The following is a 20,123-nucleotide window of genomic DNA, read 5'->3' on the forward strand; positions in this document are numbered from 1 at the left end:
AAAGCAGGCATCTACAGCACACAATGAAGTAACAAAATACAGAGGTTTATTGATAACTGCATGTTCTGTCATTTGATTTCCAATCCCCTTCTGTCCCAGAGAAATGCTCAGATCAGTCTTACTTGATGAGTTGAAAACATTGTTTAGATTCCAAAGAAAGAAATGCAAGAAAATTAACATAGTTTAACTAATTTAAGGCCTAGTTAGAAGTTGCTGTTTAAAAGACAGGCACCGAAGCCAATGCACATCAGGTACTAAAAGATGCCAAATGCTTGATATTGCAGATAGCACCAACTATACCAGAGCCTGCAATGCAGGAAGCAGCCTCTGGTTGACTTTTCCACATGACAGGCTTCCTGTCAGGTACTGGAACAAGGAACTGAAGCGGCTAATGTGTCTGAGACTCATCCAGATGCTAGAGCACAGACTCAGGAAGAGCTGCTAGAAAATACATGTTTGGAAGTAACATAAGTTCATTCCAGGGTTGCAGTCTGAACTACTGCCTTGTTTTCCTGAGGGGGAAAAACAACAGGCAGCTCCAAACCAATCTGAAAGGTACAAAGGCATTGAAATCCCTACTTTCCATGGCTGTTTCTATCCTAGCACTGCCCCATATATTTCACTATTTGAAAAGACAACTAAGTCTTAAAGCAGTCACCCACCGCTGCTGACACAAGGGAACTGCATGGCTTAGGAAGTATTACAATCACAGAGAGGTTTAGCACCTGGCCCAGCATCCCATCTCAATGGCAGCAGTTCCCAGGGAACGTGGGCTAGAACAGCAGTGGATATACACAGTAAGGCCACTTGGTCTTTGGCATACCTGACCAACTCCTGTTTTGATATGTCAGATTTAAAAGGTCAGTATTCAATATATTTAACAGTAAGCACCTAATGTTAACATTCATATACCAATGCTCTGGATATGATCATAAAATCCATTCAGAGAACAAACCCTCCCCCAAAAACATCTGTGCAAAACATGCACACCTTCCAAACATGATTTACAACAGACTTTAGCAATAGAAACCTTCTGTTTGTGCTGGCTTTGTTTTTCCAACTAAGGTAATCTACAGCAAAATCAACTACAGCTCTAGGTTGGGGAGAACGTACATAGTTCTCCCAACCTTACCAACAAAAATTTGAGACAGTCAAAGGCAAAGGTAAGGCTGATGAAAGACAAGCCTAACAGACTCACTAACAGACTCGGCACAGGCAAAACCAACAGGAAATTCACTGTGGTGGAGACAGGAGAACAGTCCTGGTTTCCACAGGGAGCCAAGTGAAAACATGGACTAAAGCTAAGCCCTTTCAACACAGGCTGGGTCAGAGTGACCTGGCTGACATCTCAGCATATTCCTCATGGTAACTGTAAACTTCCAAGTTGCCTCTGTTCAAAGAGTACCATAAAGCTATTGTTTGCACCCACATCTTTACCAGAAAACCTACAAGCACTCAACTAGAGGCACCTACATGAAACAGCATGTTGGACTGCCACACATGAAGAGCTAGTCACAGTAATCAGCAGATTACTAAAGGCATCCAAAAGACCTGAATATCTGGGCAGGGACAGACCACAATCTTTACAAACATATGATGGTTTATGAGTATAAAAGAAACCTTCAGCATATTTTGTCCTTGTATCAGCAATCATGTGCTGCAAAGCAGGAAAGGAGAAAAAGAAGCAATGACTGAAGACACTCTTAACCATGGCAGCACTACATGTTCCAGTGGAACATACTTATATCTATGTGACTGCAAGTCAGCTCACGCTGTGAAGCTGCATTCCATTGCCATGGGGAAAGCCCAGCCTACCTGCTGTGCTTCAGAATCTTCAGGTGTGACCTCCAGGCCCCCTCCCATTCACAATGTTTGACATGTTGACTGTGTGGATAAGCCTGGCTCCACAAGAGTGTCCTGAGCCATGAGCTAGGTAAGAACCCAACAGTCTGAGGAACTCACCACTAAGTAGCACTGATTTTCACAAAGTTACACTAATGTCCCACTCTGCCACCCACCCAGGCAGGCCAATACTCAATCTTCCACAAGGCACCCATTCCCTCCCTAGCCCTCCCTCCCCAAATCACCAGGTTATCTTTCCTACACACTCTAACATAACCCTCATCCATCTGCCTAAGTATCTATTCACAAGCAATAGTGTATAAACTGACCTCACCACCACAGACAAGAGTTTCTCCGTTAGGGACAGTGACACAATGACCCTAATAGAATGCAATGCTGGATTTCCCCCCTGGCGGATTGAGGACTTTGTTGTGTGAGCGTGGCCTTGGCCCTAGTCGGGGTTCATGATTGTCTATCTTGGGTTCTGGCTCCTTGCATCGCTCCTCTTTGCCCAGAGCTTTTTTCTCGCCTCCATCTTCCAGGTGTGGTTTGATATTTTCTGTAGCTGCATTAAAGAAAACAGATTAGATCATCAGATCACTCACTATTCTGTAGTACAGTAAGCGCCTCATCTTCTGTGGGCCACATTATTTCCCACATCTCCCATTCACAGCACATCAAGGTTTCTCATTATCTGTTCATTTTTCCTGAAGCAAACAGGTGCTAAGAATTTCACTTTTCACAACAATTTCTCTCTTCCTTCAGCAATCTTTCTAAGAAGGATATAAAGACTGAGCAATACACCTTCAGAATTATTTTGGCAGTTGCAGGCAATTAAGAGATACAACGTACCAATCAATCCCTTCACACTGAGCTTGTAAGCAGGGGTCCCATCATTCTTTAACAATTAGCTGAGCAAGAATACATTTTGTCAGTCAGCTATTTTTTACAACTACAGAAGGCCAAAATTACCCATTTGAAGGAGATGGCAATAGAGGAAGAGGTAACTTGACAGGATGTTTTGCCATATACAAATTCCATACGTATCTGTATGTAACACACATGGCATCAAGCAAAGTATAAATACACAGAGTATCATGACTCATGCCTGTGTTCACTTCAGTAAGAGGAAGAGAACCATTTCCCTGAGACAAGTGATCAGATTTCTGACTAAAGTTTTCAGTCATATTATCCTAAAATCACAACACTAAGGCTACTGTTTAAGCAGAAGCACAAGAAACTTCCTCAGAGCTTATCTTCCCAAAGAGAACAGAGAAAATAATTTCTCTTGCTGACCTTCTAGCTTCTTTGGTGTTTCCTCTTCTTTCAAGACAATGTGATCCTGCAAAGAAATCAAAAACTATCTTAGTGTATTATTGTTCTCAAACAGCAACTCTGTCACAAAGTCCTTCTGGAACTTTTGCTTCATTTCTAAGTTAATAGATCACTGATCAAGTAAAAGCAAGCAGTGTGCAACCCTTCATCCCCTCCACTTCTACAGAAACCCAAAAGCAGGGGGACCAATCTTCTATGTTATGGCAAGGCGCACATTCAGACAATTCTCTGAAACATGGATGAAGAGGCTACGTTAGATCATCAAAATGCTGATCTACATCCACAGCAATGGTGGGTTAATTGCCAGACTCGATTTTACAGGTCTTCTCCAACCTTAAGGATTCACTGATTTTAAGGTCAGAAATTACCATTCCTGTCAAGCACCTGCAATCACCCAGGAGAAGCTGGTATACACAACTATAATACAAGCAGCCCTTGAAGACCCTATTTGTATGCAGCAATTCCTGTCTTCAAGGACAGCAAGGTAACAAAATTACCTGACCAACAGTCAGGTAATAATCAAAACATTTTAAGACCATTTTCCCAACAATCTCAATTGACTGTTGGAAAGACACGGCCACACGTCAGAGAAGTGTCTTCCCACCCATGAAACTCAACTTGCAGTAGTTTTTTGTAAATATCCCGTCTTCTTTCCATCCCAGTATCTCCCACAATTCCAATGCTCTAATTAATGACATAAGAATTTCCAAAATGTTGTCCTCATTTAGTCAGGAATTCATAGGAATGAAAGTTACATTTCTAAAAAAAGTAACTGAAAAGAAACAGCATCCATCCCAATAAAGGAGTACAGAGAAACAAAGCAAAACCCTCTCCTACACCAACAGCACTACTCCTGCCAAAACCTAGCTCCCAGTCTTATTTTTCCTCCTCATTGCATATGGCCCCTACTCAGAATATGCATAAAAAGAAAGCACTCTACCAACACTTTAAATTTAAGGGGAAAAAAATAAAGGCAAGAAAGTTAAATTGGACTGATCCTTTCTTCCTAAGCTTACACAAAAAACTAGAGTCGTTTTCAGCACAATGACAATTTCTGTCCCAGTTCCAGCCACAATGAGGTTATATTTGCAGTAGCCAGGGAGGGCATGGCCAGGACCTGGAGCTTATTCTTTACCACATCATGTGCAAGGGGTGGGGGGAAGAGGTTCTTTCTGGCCTGCGGTGGTGGCTGAGTGGTTGGGGTAGTGCCTGGTTCACATGGTGAGCATTCAAGTGTGAATTGTTCATTCTTCTTGTACACTCCGTTATAAATTTTGTGCTGTTACTGTTCTCTTCCTATCTCATTGCTGTTTCCAGTAAATTGTTGTTATTTCAACCCATGAATTTCACCTTTTGTGCCTCCAATTTCCCTCCCCAGCCACAGGGGGAAGGGGGAGGGGAGTGTGAGTGGTGCATGGTTTGGAGTGTTTTCAGTGGGAACACTAAACTAGGGAATACCATTCCTAAACCACATCTTTCATAGAATGTTAAATTTCTGTGCTATCTGACATGCCAAAGATATTATCAGCATAATATCTACTCACTTAGAGTAAGGCAGCAGGTTGTAAATGTATATATAGGGCACTTAAAAAGAGTAACTGGTAATGTATCCTGCTTTTTCCAAACCCAGATGTGCTCATAACTACAAGCAACTATTACACATCCCAGCTTTAAGATCAAAAGTCAACTGTATAACCTATGTGTAACAACTGTAGCACTATACCAAGAGACACTTTACACTTTTGTCTATCAGGAATCAAGTACCTGCTGGGCCTGACACCACTGATCCCAAGTGTAGAGGAATTCCTTGTGGAGCGGGGGCATAGGATACCCCAGGAGAGCTTGGGCATCCCAGGGCTGTTGCAGAAGTACCCCTGACGGGGCCTCAGGCTGAAGATGGGCTTGCAAGGCACCTGCTAGCCAGCAGCCTTGAACAGCCTTGGGAAAAGGTATACACTGGTCAGCAGCCCCGCTGCTTAGAGGCTTTCTCGTGGGAAAGGGGTGTGAACTTTGCAAAGTATAACTTGGTGAAGGTAAACAATAAAACTGAAGCACGATGCTAAAATCGTATCGGTGTTCGTGTCGTGACTCTGGCTGGTTCCCCTGCACCCGGGAACCTCCCCCTGCTAAATCTGGCGCCCGAACAGGGACCCAAGTCAGTTTTGCTACATGCAGGTTCGCTTAAACGTGGTAAGACTCCGAATTTCATCGTATCGGTGCGGCGGAACCAGGGGAGCCAGAGCAGGTGGCCCCAAAGCCGAGTAAAGCCGGGGGCCCGGTCTCAAAAGCTGAATAGAAGGCCGGAGGATAAACCCCAAAGCCGAGTAAAGCCGGGGGCTAAACCTCAAAGCTGAGTGGCCGGAGACCGCAATTTTGAGTGGCTAAGCACGTACCTGCAGCAAAGCAGCTATGGATTACTAGGTGGGGACTCGACTCCTAGCCAGTATCCTCTGTAAGAGAAGCAAGATCGTGAAAGACCGAGATCTCAATGCCCTTGTTACGTGGGCCCGGGAACATGGGTGTGTGAAATACACTTTGCTTTTGCTCTCAACCGAAGCGTGGGGGGAAGTTGGAAACAAATTCTGGCTGTCCATGATTGAGGATGGAAAAGAAGCTAAAGAAGCTAAAGCTCTCTGCTTAACCTGGAGAGCAGTAACTAGCACTCTCGCAGAGATGAAAGCAGAGAGGACAGTGGTCGCGGCCGCCATGGAGGCTTTAGGGAGTGGCGGCTCCGGGTGTGGGGGCTCCGGAAACAGAACAGACGGGGGTCCTATGAAGCAGCGGTTGGGGACCAGGGCGGAGTCCAGTGTTGCGCGGTTCTTCGGGCTGGCTGTGAAAAGACCGATTAAAGGCACAGCAGCACCCGTCTGCTTGCTGTGGGAGTTGCTGACTCGGCAGGGAAGGAAGTTACGCCTCCGAAGTCTGAGGGAGAAATGGCTGCGAAGGTGGAAGCAGAGCCGCCCGACCTAAGGGGCAGGGCGCAGGCGGGCGAAGGAGAAACAGGCAGTCCTAGTCCAGCGGTCCTAATGCCCGGCCGAAAGCGGCAGCGCGCAACCCCCTCTGCCAGACAGCGGAGCAACGTCTGGCAGGGAAGCGGCTTCTGCGGTTTCGTCGCCTGGAGAGCCAGAGCCAGCTAGGGCTGCCAGGGGTCAGCCCCAAGAGGGGAAGAAGCACCAAGAGATGATACAAGAAGTAATCAAAAGGCTTGCTGACTTATCTACACGGCAGGACGCGCTGGAGTCCAAGGCTTGTGATATTACACCATCAGTACCGTGGCGTCCCATGGCCCCACCGGTCAAGTTAGCACCCAGAGCTCCTACGTTCCCATCGTGAGAATCGGGCACAGTGCCTACAGCCCCTCCCTTCCCACAAGGGGAGGTGCAGCCATTGTTTCCATCAGCCCCGACAGGGAGGACTGACCCATTGCAAAGGAGAAGGAATGGAGTTATCTGTGATGCAATCATTGGCAAGCAGTGGATGCCCTTGCGTGCCCTGTACAGATACAAGGGGACACTGCAAAGTGAGAACCCCATGATTGGAAGCTCTTGCAGCAAGCCAAGCAAACGGTCACCACACATGGCTTGCGGTCCAAAGCTGCACGAAGAATCCTGCAGTTTATCTTTACAGCAGATGTCCTGTGTCCAAATGATTGCATCAGCATCGCACAATTGTTATTAACCCCTTCACAGTTCCTGCTCTGGGAGCGAACGCGGAAGCGGCTAGCACAAGAAGCTAGCGAACACCAAGGTGATGCACAAGACCCACTGTATGCACTCCAAGCTGACATGCTAACTGGGAGCAGGGCTTATGGAGTGATGGTGACACAGCTGACCATGCCCACAATTATTCATCAGTTGTCACAGACTCTTGCCCACAAAACCTTGTTGTCAGTACCTGAAAAGAAGAAGTCTCCCCCGTATGCAGGAGTCCGACAGGGGCTGTCAGAGCCATATGGTCAGTTCATCGACCGTTTGTCAGCAGCCTTGAAGGATGCAACTGAGCTCTCTGAAGAGCTCCAAGAGCAAATGTTCCAAACACTTGCCTTTGAAAATGCTAATAGGCAAACTAAGACAATTCTTGCCACGCTGCCCCAGGGAGCAGGAGTACACAAGATGCTTGTGCGCGCTACCTGTGTGGAACAGTCATCTCAAACAGCTGCTTTTACTGCAACGCTGCAGGATGTCCTTCACAAACAGGGACAAGTCATCGCCGCAGCACTGACCAGAGGGGTGCCCAGCAAATGGTGCCGTGCTACGCATACAAGACCCCGAAGTGAGAAGGCGCAGTCAGCATCGGCTCCTGAGGAAAGTGACGCCACTACCATAACAGCCGGAACTCTGGGACCTCCATCCCGAGAAGTCTTGGGAGAGGCTGCAGATGTGGCTGAGTGAGGGGGCTGAGAACTTGCCAAATCCACCACTCTCCGTAGCAGGAGAAATAGCAAGATTCTGGGGTGAATGTAACAGCTGCCTTGGGTGGTTGCTAGTGGCTTGTGGTGGGTGTCGGGGAACCCTCTCCAAAGGCGAAACCAAGAAGGGGAGTTGCGTAAATTCTCGCGCATAGCACCAGACACAGAGATAGAGTGGGGAATTGTTTTGACTGTCTTGAGACAAGGGCATTGGTGGACATCTTTGACTGGCTGTCCGCCCATTTAGATCGAGTGAAGGCAGTTAATTTGGCTAGCATCTGTGTTTTTACCTGGTGCTTCAGCAGCCAGGGCTCACGCTATTTTGCATAAATTTGCTTGCTGGGTGAGGGATGAGTTAAACTAACTTCGCAGATGCTTGATGAGCTAAGCGCAGATGTTGCTAGTCTTAGACATGCAGTATTATAAAATAGGGCAACCACTGATTTTCTGCTAATAGTTCACGACCAGAGGTGTGAAGAGTTCCCGGGTATGTGCTGTATGAATCTTTCTGACCACTCTGTCTCAATTCACAAGCACCTCTCTGACCTCCAGAGGGGTCTACACAACCTTCGGGAGACAGACAACCCTATTGGAGACTGGCTTAAGGGTCTGGGTAGCACCAGATGGCTGCGTACCTTGGTAGTAGGAAGGCTGCCGACTGCTATCTGTAGTTATATTAGTTTTAATAATACTTGGGTGTATTTTTTTCTTGCCTTAAAGCGGGGCTGCAGAAAATCCTCGACCAGACCTGGGTTGCCCAAAAAGAAACAGGGGATATGTAGAGGAATTCCTTGTGGAGCGGGGGCATAGGATACCCCAGGAGAGCTTGGGCATCCCAGGGCTGTTGCAGAAGTACTCCTGACGGGGCCTCAGGCTGAAGATGGGCTTGCAAGGCACCTGCTAGCCAGCAGCCTTGAACAGCCTTGGGAAAAGGTATACACTGGTCAGCAGCCCCGCTGCTTAGAGGCTTTCTCGTGGGAAAGGGGTGTGAACTTTGCAAAGTGTAACTTGGTGAAGGTAAACAATAAAACTGAAGCACGATGCTCAAATCATATTGGTGTTCATGTCGTGACTCCGGCTGGCTCTCCTGCACCTGGGCCCCTCCCCCGCTAAACCCAAGTTTACTTTTTCATTGTTCATCGCTTAAGCCTAATCTCCTGCTGAAGTGCTTTCAAGGTGACTGTAGATACATGTATTTAAGAGAAGTGTGCAGCCAGTCCTCAAAAAGGTTTATGACTTTAGCTCATCAACTCCCAAGTTCGCATCAAAATCACACCTGCCAAACTGCAGAATAAGGAGAAATATTTCCTCCCTATCCAGTTTAAATGCCTCTTAGCTCTGTCAAGAACTCCAGCTGTACCTCACTCACAAGAAAGATCAAAGGCTTTTTTCTCTTCTTTTTTTTTTTTTTTGAACGCACATCCACAGTCTAATTAATGTTTTTACAACAAACTGTAGAGATCTGATATACCCAAAATAACAAGCTATCAAAGAGACTTTGGGAATAACTGTCTAACTCAAAGTCACTCCACATACATTCAGTTCTGTTCTTAGGGAGAGCCCAGGCACGTGACAGAGCATGACAGGACCCCGGAGCTGATGGCTTTTTGGTCTGACAGCAACAGAAGTACAAATACCTTGGGCTTGTTCGGGTGTGCTCGCACAATGCTGGGAGAGACAGGAGACCCAAAGATATCGCTTGTCTTCCCACCAGGTGGATTCATGCGTGGACGAGGCTGAGCAGAACTAGAGTCCTCAAAAATGCCACTTTCTTTTCCTCCTGCAAGGCAGTTGTTAAGACTTTTTTTCTAGATTAGTTTTATCACACTACAGTAAAAAAAAATCAAAACCAATGTAATTCAAGGACTTCTACAACCCTGCTGCCTAGGGACTTCCTTTTATTTGCCTAGTTAAAATCCTTTGTTACAATTCACCTGTGGATCTCAAATTGAGCTAACTGCTGATACAGCTTTACAATAGAAGCTGTTTCCTTTCATCATTTCTTAGAACCTCAATTTGGAAAGAATTAAGACCTGGATGATGTGCTAAGAAGTCTGTGAACATGCAGATCACTGAAATATTCATATATTCAGAAGTCTGAAGAGATATGTTGTTCAAACCCACTCAGTATATAAAAATGCAACACAAGAAGACAGAACCCAATGTTCCAGTTTAGGAACACAAAACCATTCTATGCTGCAATCCAGGGCCCAGTCACACAGAAAGAGGGGGCAGCTTTTACCTGGAGGGTTTGTTCTTTTTGGAATGTTCTGAGGTTGTTCTGATGCTCCAAAGATATTGGATGCCATCCGGTGTGGTCTGCTTGAAGAAGACACCTCCTCTGTACTCCCAAAGAGATTACTAGAATCTCCTCCTGGGGGCTTCAATACCCTATATCACAGAATGAGGAACAAGATACAAAAACTCTTAAAATTTATAGCATTCAACATATCTGGTGTCCCCTTCCCATTCTCTCCTTGTATGTAACTATTCTGATTTTAATTTACATTAAGTAATTCTGCTATATCCATGAAGTATCTACTTTTCAAGAGCTGTTTTAATATTCTTAAGTTCAGCACAAATATTGCCAACCTCCTAGTTAGTCAACTTGATCATTAAGCTATCTATGATTACTTGGAATGATCCTAACACTGCCACCTACACAAATGGCTACACTATCTGCGGTGTTCCAGAAACAACAGAGATTAAGAGAAGCCATGACTGGTTAGGGTTTTAAAAATAACCATTACAGAATCAGACTTTCTGCTAAACTGCACATACCAACTTTGAATCTGTCATACAATTCAAACCCTTTTAAATAAAGGCAGACATTTCATAACTACTAAAAATTTTACTAGTCTCAATCATCAGTTATCACAGTAGCTGCTGTAGTTAAGAATGGAGAGAGAATACCAAAAAGCCAATTTTTTAGTGGTCGAGCTGCAAATCCATTAAAACTAAAGCTTTGCAACAGAGGATAGCAAATGGATCTCCAGGAAAATTGGAGCTTAAAACAGAAATGATCTAACTTCTTGAAAACTTACCAAAAGTCATGCTTGTCCTTCAGTAGTAATTCCATAGTTAATGCCTATGTCTTGTTCAACAGACTACGAGTCCTGCCCCAAAAAGGAACCAGACCACTATATGGGAGTAGAATCAGTGGAATTAATTGGAAAATTAACAGAAAAAGCACAGGAAAGAGAGGAATACCTAAATATGGCTGTAAAAAAGCTCAGCAAAGAAAAGGACCTGAGAGTGCTGGTTGACAGTGGCTGAACACGAGCTGGGTGTGCCCAGGTGGGCAAGAAGGCCAATGACATCCTGGCCTGTACCAGTGTGGCCAGTGTGGCCACCCAGACCAGGACAGAAACCTGTGCTGAGCACTGGTGAGGCACCTCAAATTGTGGGGGCAGTTTTGGGCACCTCACAACAAGAAAGATTTTAAGGGGCTGGAGCATATCCAGCAAAGAGAATGGAGCAGGGCAAGGGTCTGGAGCACCAGGAGCAGCTGAAGGAGCTGGGGAGGCTAGGCTTGGAGAAAAGGAGGCTCAGGGGGCACCTTCTGGCTCTCCACAACTCCCTGACAGGAGGGGGCTGCGGATAGGGCTCTGCTCCCAGGGAACAGGGACAGGACAAGAGGAAACAACCTCAAGTTGTGCCAGGGGAGGGCAGACTGGACATCAGAAGGAATTTTGTCACAGGAAAGGTTGTTAAACATTGGAATGGGCTGCCCAGGGCAGTGGTGGAGTCACCATCCCTGGAGGTATTCATGAAATGACTGAATGTGGCACTTAATGCTCTGGTCTAGTTGACAAGCAGTCAAAGGTTGAATTCTGCCATCTCAGAGGGCTTTTCCAACCTTAATGATTCTGGGATTCTGTATCAAAAATAATCTTTACAGTTACATCTACCAATTTTCCAGTCTCAGCAGCTGAACAAAGGTAGTAGCTCATTTATACTACTTCTAATCTGAACCCTTGATCTGGAACCCAAGGTAACCTTTACTTTTAAACCAAGAGAACAGTTACAAATTGCAAGATCTTGATCCCATGTACATGAACACAATTCAAATGTCAGTGAATTATTACAACCTCTTCTCTCCCTAGTCCTGTGACAGCAGCATGCCATTCCAGGTGAGCTATGCTGAGCATAAAATGAGGTTCCTCTTGGTGCCAAGATCTACTCCAGTTTAAGATTTAATTTCACAAAAGTAGAGATATTTGGCTGCTCTGTCAGAAAATTAGCTTTGTGCACATTTCAGATCTCAAGATGCAGAAAGCAGTTTTACACTCTCTGGGAAGAAGGAGAAAAAAGTTCCTCTTTTAGTCTGAGAATAGTTTATATAGATAGTACTAGCCTCAGAGGGACTGTCTTTGCTGGCCAATTTCAATATTTTAATCCTTACTATGACTATGGATTTAATAAATGCCTTTAGATTGAGGAGTAACTAGAATTTCAGCAGACAGGACAAATTCTTGTCCACAGCACAGGGTCAGATCATACAAAGCTTATTTATTTACAATTTAGGGTCCAACAGACTACAGATCCAACTAGCCTCTGTGCTCTCCACATATCTTAGAAGATTTAAACCCACTATTAAAGCAGACATTGTATAGATAAATTATGAATTTCAATCATTCACAGTGATCCAGAAACCATGAGGCAGTTTAAGTATTTGAAGTGGGGAGACTGAAGGAAAAGGGAACTCTACAAAAAAGTAGTTTGGGAAGGGGTCTCTGTTAAAATGGAGTCCTCTCACTTAATTTAAATGATTTTTGACTTTACCTGTTCTTTTCAGCTATTTTTTTTTAACTGCATCTAGTCTTTCTTGTGTTCCAACTACACTAAGTATACCAGCAAAAAGACTAAAAGGAAGTAAAAAGCTGTTTATACAGCTGGAGTCTCTTACACCCCAGATTAAGCCCATTTACCATGCTTTTTGCTTAACACATGCATACAAGCATAGGAGGGAATAATAAAATAACTACACTCAGAATTTTTTTTTGTTTAAGAAAAATAGCCAGTCATAAGAATCAAATTACTTCTCATTCCTGCAATGGGTTTTAAGAGCTATTGCAGAAAAATTCTGGAGAAAACTCATTTTAAGATTAAAAGTCTTGATAACTCAGTAAAGAAACTTAGGAATAAATCCAACACTGATTAATCTTATACTGTCCTCCTATTTTCAGCTTAGTATCCACACTAAGAAAACCCTACTGTTCAACAAATTAGCCAGAGGGATCACTGGTGGTGTTTACAAGGTGGAAATCAGCAAAAGTACCTTTTCTGCCAGCATCACACAAAATAATCTTGACTACATACACAAAGTGGATTTACCCCCTCAATTTCAGGAACTTCTAAATGCTGGGAACCTTCCAAGCATTACATAAACGTTCAAATGGTGGTAACACCAGGTTAATAAAATTCAAACTAATACAGTCAGATAACTAAGTCATTCATAGGAATTACCAAAATAACCTTGAAGTACAGCAACGAAGTCTGTCAGCTGATGTCAGCAAAGAGGACAGGGCTTTGCACTCGCTCCCTCCAACCAAATATGTGGGATACTACAAAGCTATTTTCTTGCTGTGTAGCCTCTAGAGCACTGCTGGCCTGCCTCCCTGTACTACCACGTACTCAGTTCTGGAGCATAGTGAGACATGCAGGTCCCCCAGACCAAGTAAGAAAATCAGATTTCACCTGTAAATCCTACCAGAGGAAAACAGCATGCTAAACTCAGTAAGCCAAGGTGAGCTGCTTCAACAGAGTACACAGAAATTTAACATATACTGTATAGCAACTTTAGTTTATACTTTACAGTCATTTTAGTTTACATCAGTATTATGTCAGTTTACACAGAGACATTTTTGTGTCTTGTAGCCAGGTATGTTTGATCTTTCTTCCTTTGAGAAGGTGTTGTTTTATTCTTTCAAATCATGAAAAAACCACCCTTTGTCTTCTACAAAATCTAAATCTGCCTTTCTCTCCCTCCCCTCCAGCAGACCAGAAGTTTGTGAATGCCTCTAAAACAGCTAAATCAAGAGCCCTATTCTGCAAGTTTAAAAGCCCCTACTAATTGCTTTGTCCTCTTCTGGCAGATTTGAAGAATTTTAATTAGCTCTTCTGATCTTCCCCCCCCCACATTCTAACACACGTAAATTTGAATGCGCTTTCCTCATTAAGCCTTTCAGACAACCTATGGAAGGGGTGACAAGGCTTATCCATTACTTCAAGACACCCTCTACATAATTTTTTTTTTAACCTGCCTAAAAATTAAACACTGAAATTTTATCAGTTTTCAGACTGTTCTAATACAGTAGACAGAGCTGCATTATACATAAGAGACTCACTAAGGTGAGAGAAACTAGCAGGAAGCAGGTGTTGAGGTTTGGAACCGCAGGCTCTAGGGCAAGACCAGAGGTCCTGGGGTGCTCCTGCTGTGGGATCAATGGACTCACAGCTCATTAAACAGCTCACTCACATACAAACAGCAAGCTGTGTTATGCAGCCATGCTCTTGATCTGAAAGCTCCAAGATACTCTGCAGTGGCCCCGATGGGAGTAGAGGAACATAAGTATTCCATTTCCAAGATGGTTAAATTTACCATTGTCAGCTCTTTGCAGAAGTTGTGAAACTGCTCGTACACTGGATGAATTGAGAGTATGTTAATACAATGCAACTTTATAGCGCACAATAGCAGAATGATACAACTCTGTCCTGCTTTGCTTTTAGAAGCTCTTAGACATGCAATCCCATGTTTTATTTTGGAAAAGCAAAACTTCCTTAAAAATACAAAGTTTTTGTATGACTGTTCATGTATAACAATGACAATACAAAGTCACTGTTAAAGTTTAATAAAATAAAACTAGGCAGTTAATTTGATTCAGCAAACTAGCTGCTTGCCCTATCACTGTACACATTAACAGGGTCACTAGAAACACATTTCCCTGGACAATTAAGTGAAAGCTTTCACTTAAAATCTTCTTAGCATCATTTATTTCTAACTGTAATACCCCTGTATTATGAAGTTCTCAAAATGCAAACACTTGTTTATAATTTCCTCGGAAAGATTTTCACTTTAGGAAGACTTATTTCTTCCTGCTTCCACAGCTGGTGGTGGTTGCTGCAGGGATTTGGAATTAGGCTCAGTTTAAATTACAGCAACTTCTACATACCAAGAACTGCAAAAGGATTTGCATTCTCACTAAACAAAGTTTTGTTTAGGGAATGAACAGAATAAGCTGTGTCTTTAAACCAGGTACTTTTGCTCTTGATGGCACAGGCCATGAGTCAATAGTCAACGCCTCAGAGACCACGCTGCAAATCCACTGAAGGGAGTGCCTGCGGTGCTGCCACGGGCTCCGGTACAGAGCTGTGAGTGGCTCTAGCCTGCTCTCAGGCACCACAAACACACCCCGACACGGCAACCGGGAGCAAGCTGTAAGACCACCTTTGCTCGCTGTTAACTAAGACGTTACAACGGTCTGCCCAGGAACCCAATTTATGCGTTAAATGTGGTTTCAAAATTACTATGAGAACAGACACTTCTGATAGACTACACCAAGGACAGAGCATCCTCAAAAGTCTTCTAAAACCAGGTCACAGCTTGGAGCGACTGGAATGCAGGCAAACGTAAAGCATTCTTAGACAATTTCGAAACCCTTCCTCCTTCCCGCACGGGACAGCCTCGCAAATGGATTAATCACTGCACTCACGCCATGCGGTATTCAGGGTGTCTGCCCTCCTCCAAACAAAGCAATATATTTCAACTTCGTAGGGCGAAAACATGCGGACATCTGCTTCTGCAGGCGTTTGTGCTGAATCCTCCCCCTCACAGCTTCACAGAGAGTAGCCGGGGCCCCTCGCTCCCCGTGAGGAGAAACACGGCGGGAGAAGGTGCTCCCCGGCGCTGGGCCCCTCTCCCCGAGGGGGACTCCCTGCAGGAGTTCGGGAGTCGGGCCCCCGTGTGCCCCAAGCGTGGCCTCAGCCCGAGGCAGCACCGACGGGAGCGCAACGCGGCCACTCCCCGACCTGTAAACTGAGGCACGGCGAAGACACCGACCACGCGCTGGCTTCTATCCAGCGGTACGGGAGGGATGGGCCTGCGCTCCCGCCCGCCGCGGCGAAGAGGCCCCTCAGGCTGGACCCGATCTCCTCGGCCAGAGGCTACAACCCCGCCCTGCCCCGCCCCCCCCCCCCGGCCCTCAGCCGGATCTCGCACCTCCCGCGCCCGAACAAAGCCCCGCCGGGGACCCCGCGCCGCCACACGACTCTTCCCCCCCGTCCCGCCGAGCGTCCCCCACCGCCCCACCTGGAGCTAGGCTTGGCCGGCTCGGCCTCGGTGCCCTGGAACATGGTGGCGCTCAGCAGCTCCGCTCCACAGCCCCACTCCACCCGCGCTGCGGGGAGAGCCGGCCGCCCCGCCCCGCCCGGCCATTGGCCGGCTTAGCTGCCCATCATAATGAGCAACCTATCGAACGCAGCTCAGGCGCTCGAGATCCCACCTGTCCGGCCAGCCTCGCAGAGGGAGGGAAGCTTGAAACGACCCGCGTCGGCGCTCATCCTGGATGCCTTCCATTGGTTGCATTGCCCGTCCGTCTTAGGAAACTGCACAGCCATTGGCCGGAGGAAGGGCGGGGCGAGCAGCGGGAGGGCATTTAAAGGGACGGGGTGGGGTGTGTGGGCTGAGGGGTCTGAATATCAGTCTTACAGGTGGGACCTTGTGTGTGGGTTTTGGCTCGAGATGGCGATGCAAAGCAGAAATCAGAAGGAAGATCATCTTACAGAATGACCTAAGGGAGGACTTCGTAACCTGCTGCCCTCCACAGCGTTTCCGAGCTCGGGGATGCCGAGCAGCAGCCCCGAGCCCCGGCCGCACTCGGCAGCCCTCAGGCGCGGAGGGAGCGTTGCCGGAGCAGCGCGGGACATTTAAACGGCTCCAGGGAGCGCGGGTGACCCGGGCGGGCGAACAGGGTGTGGAGAGGGAAGGGCGCTGCAGCACAGGCAGTTTGCTCAGTTTCTGGTCATTATAGTTGCTGAGGGAACTCAAATATATAATGTCCACTCAGCAGGGAACTGAGTCCTCTAAGCTCACCAAAAAAGATGCGGTGAATCAGACTGAACTCCCAAAAAAACATGCAAAACATGCAAAAACCCCATGTAGCCACCCAGGCTTCGGGCTTTAGCTAATGCCTGAGCCTGTCAGTGGATTTTAGCAGTGATGGGCAGCTGCATCAGATGTGACCAGGTAGATGACTTGCCCAGTCTGGCATCAGAGTTACAAGACAAACTAGAAAGGCTGAGAAGTGTTAGAAAATCAGAGACTGGTGAGACTGTGCTCTGGCCTCCCTGAGATAGGAGCAGCCACCAGAAAGGAGATCCTCTATCCATCCCCCAGCAAGGAGCAGGTACCAGCTGTGAAGTGAGAAGCAAGTGGAGGGGACTCTATACTCGGGGAAGCAAGCATAATGCTTCTTTGCCCACCTTGCTTTTCCCTCACAATATCCTCATAGGCAAACTCAAGAAGTGTGGGTTGGATGAGTGGACGGTAGGATGGATTGAGAGCTGCCTGAGTGGCAGATCCCAGGGGCTTGTGATCAGTAGTAGAGAGTAAGGTTGGAGACCTGTCACTAGAGATGTCTCCCAGGGTTCTCTATTGGGCTCAGTGTTGTATAACTTGTTCATCAATGATTGGATGAAAGAGCAGATGCCTCCTCAGCAAGTTCACTGCTGATACAAGACTGGGAGGCTGATACCTCAGAGGGTTCAGAGGCACCTCAAAAGGTTGGGGAGATGGGCAGAGAAGAACCTTCTGAAATTCAACAAGGGGGAAATGCAGGTCCTGCACCTGTGGAGGAACAGCCCTGGGCACCGGTACAGGCTGGGAGCTGACCTCCTGGAGAGCAGTGCTGCAGAGTAGGACCTGGGTGTCCTGGTGCACAGCTATCTGTCCCTGATCAGCTGCGTGCCTTGGGGCCAATAAGGCCAATGTTGTCCTGGCCTTAGAAAGTATTGCCAGCAGGTCGAGGGACATGATCCTGCCTCTCAACTCAGCCCTGGTGAAGCCACATTTGGAGCATTGTGTACAGATCTGGACCCCACAGTACAAGAGAGGCATGGAGTTCCTGGAGCAGTTCTAGCAGACTGCTACTAAGTTGGGCAAGGGTCTGGAGAATCTCTCTTATGAGGAAAGACTGAGGGAGCTGGACCTGTTCAACCTCAAGAAGAGATGGCTGAGAAGGGACCTCATTAATGTGTATAAATATCTAAAGGGTGGGTATCAAGAGGATGGACCAGGCTCTTCTTTCTGGTGTCAGCCAGTAGAACAAGGGGCAAAGGCAGAAACTGATGCCCAGGAAGTTCCACCCCAACATGAGGAAGAAATTCTTTACTGTGCAGTGATTGAGCACTGCCCAGGGAGGGTGTGGAGTCTCCCTCACTGGAGATACTCCAGAACCATGTAGACACAGTTCTGTACCATGTGCTCTGGACTGACCCTGCTTGGGGAGGGAAATGGGATCAGATAAGCCACTGTGGTCCCTTCCAACCTGATTGATTCTGTGATTGTTGTGTGCCGGGCCCCTATGTCTCACCTGGCCATATCAGTGTGCAACAGGGTTTGGCCAGCATGGTGTTGAGCAGTCTGTCTGCTGTGATCCACCCTGCTCCCTGGCATGTGTCCATGGTTTGCTCACAGCTCTGCAGCGGAAGCATGGGACAGCTGCCACATGAAAGCTGTTGGCTGCCTGGAGAACCTGCACTGGGAGGAGACGGTATAAGCTGCACCTGCAGACCCAGCATTTGCATGGCCTTTTAAACCATTTTTCATTGACTGTAACATTAGAAAGTAACATTTTCAGCTGAAGGTTTTACTTCACAGTGTTGGTGTGACCCAGCCGCCTTCGGGGCTGGGGCAGCGTGATGCCAATCAATCCCAGCCCCTCCCCTGGATCGAGTTTCCCGAAGAGGCAGACTCAGAGGTTGGGTCGATGGGCGGCTCAGAAGCCTAAGCTGCAGCCCCTGGGCCGCCTCCCCCGGTTCGGGAAAATTCTCGGTTACTCGGTCGTTCATGGTTCTGTTATACCTCCCGCCTCTCGGTTTACCCCAGTGGTTCTTGTTAAATTGTATCCTCCCTCTGGCTTGTAACTCATTGGTTGTTTTCCCCTTTCACCAGGGTTTTCAAATTCCCTATAAAACTGAGGAAGAAGCCTCAGTATCCCATCCCATCCCATCCCAGTTGTGAAACTTATAACAATAAACCTGTTAGAAGCCAGACCTGAACAGCCTCTCCCTTCCTTTGTCTCTGAGCTAACGTGAGCCGATCCCATCAGCTCCTGCCGTGTTCCCTCTGCTGAGAAGCCAGCTAGCCAGCCCAGCCAGCAACTCTTTTCCTGATCCCGAAGTCGCTTCAGCGACCCGCAGAAGTAACGCAGCTGGACTGTCTCTGACCTGGGGCACACCAGAGTTGGTGCCTTGAGCACCAAACGCTGCGTTAGGTTGGCGCACCAAGCGTGGGGCTCACGCGAGTGGATCCCTGCGATGTCGTCGCTGTCGGTGGATAGCGAGAAAAAGTGACTTTGGACTGCCGACGCCTCTCGGAACAGTCTGCTCTGTTTTAGGAGCAGTGCCCTGAGAGAAGGTTGCTAACTCACACTGATTCTGCACTGAACTGACCTTGGAGAGCAGCTGTGCCTAGGAGAACCCCACCTGCACCTTTTACTTTGTGACCGGATGAATTTGTGCTGATTTCTGAAACTTGTGTGAGTATCCCCGGTCCCTTCTACTTTGTTTCTTTTTTCGTTTTGCGGTTGGGTGGCGGGTGGAAGAAGTGCTGAGAGAGGGATGGGATCAAAACTCTCTCAGCCCCAAAGAGAGGTTGTTCCCCAAGTTGTTGAAATCCCTTCAAGTTAGTGGTTTTAAATTTTCAAAAGTTAGTTCACTGGCTTTTCTTTTACCTTCCTCAAGTATCTCCCACAAATTTAAAATCTCCTGCCTTCTGGCAGGCTGTGGGGGATAAGATTGCTGATTTAAAGCGAAAGGGAGATTCCTCTGGAGAAAATTTTTTTCCCCTCGTTCTAGTCCTTAGGGACTTGCATAAAATGGATCAGAAAGTAAAAGAAAAGCACAAATCCCCTCGCAGTTCTTCCCATATCCCTCCTTCCTCCCCTCCTGCACCTTATCCCACTTCCTTTCCGTTGGAAAAACCAAATGGGGTGATACGCCAAGAGGCTCAGAGGTGCTACCTTCTCTCTGACCCTTCTCGGTCTTTTCAGCCACCCTGTTGGGGTAGCCCTGGCCAGGCCACCTCGGCGTCTTCTCAAACCCCGTATCCCTCGCCCTCTTCCCCAGCTGTAAGCCCAGAAAACTGTTCTAAATCCTGTTTGCCATTGTCCCCCCTCACTCCATGTGTCTGAACAATGGCGCCGACCGCATGGCACAGTTCACCCCTCCCCCTCTTCTTCTTCCCACAGTCCCTTTTGCCCTCCTACCCCAACCCTTTCCTATCCCCCCAGACGTGATGTCATTGGGCTCCTCCCAC

At 46.9% G+C, this 20,123-nt stretch overlaps 1 protein-coding gene across 2 annotated transcripts; it reads right to left on the bottom strand.

The window, feature by feature from the left end:
* Positions 1-24: 24 nt before the first annotated feature.
* On the bottom strand, positions 25-16,010 carry JPT2 (Jupiter microtubule associated homolog 2). 2 transcript variants are annotated; one of them, XM_069029424.1, is made up of 5 exons: positions 15,897-16,010; positions 9,828-9,976; positions 9,223-9,365; positions 3,139-3,184; positions 25-2,407 (listed from the first exon to the last, which is right to left on the bottom strand). In XM_069029424.1, the coding sequence occupies exons 1-5, from the start codon at positions 15,938-15,940 to the stop codon at positions 2,223-2,225; spliced, it is 567 nt and encodes a 188-aa protein (XP_068885525.1). In that variant the 5' UTR covers positions 15,941-16,010; the 3' UTR covers positions 25-2,222. The 2 variants fall into 2 exon arrangements, with proteins under 2 accessions (XP_068885525.1, XP_068885526.1); XM_069029425.1 differs by lacking the exon at positions 15,897-16,010 and adding an exon at positions 15,301-15,631.
* Between the last annotated feature and the right edge of the window lie 4,113 nt (positions 16,011-20,123).

This window comes from Aphelocoma coerulescens, chromosome 14, assembly GCF_041296385.1.
Source record: "Aphelocoma coerulescens isolate FSJ_1873_10779 chromosome 14, UR_Acoe_1.0, whole genome shotgun sequence".
In the NCBI taxonomy this organism is placed as follows: Eukaryota; Metazoa; Chordata; class Aves; order Passeriformes; family Corvidae; genus Aphelocoma; species Aphelocoma coerulescens.

Excerpts from the sequence above, each read along its gene's own strand:
- JPT2 (XM_069029424.1), bottom strand. The coding sequence starts at position 15,940 with ATGTTCCAGGGCACCGAGGCCGAGCCGGCCAAGCCTAGCTCCAG. Across the intron at positions 9,977-15,896 it reads CCGGCCAAGCCTAGCTCCAG|GGTATTGAAGCCCCCAGGAG; the intron begins GTGGGGCGGTGG and ends TCTGTGATATAG. Across the intron at positions 3,185-9,222 it reads CACACCCGAACAAGCCCAAG|GATCACATTGTCTTGAAAGA; the intron begins GTATTTGTACTT and ends ATTTCTTTGCAG.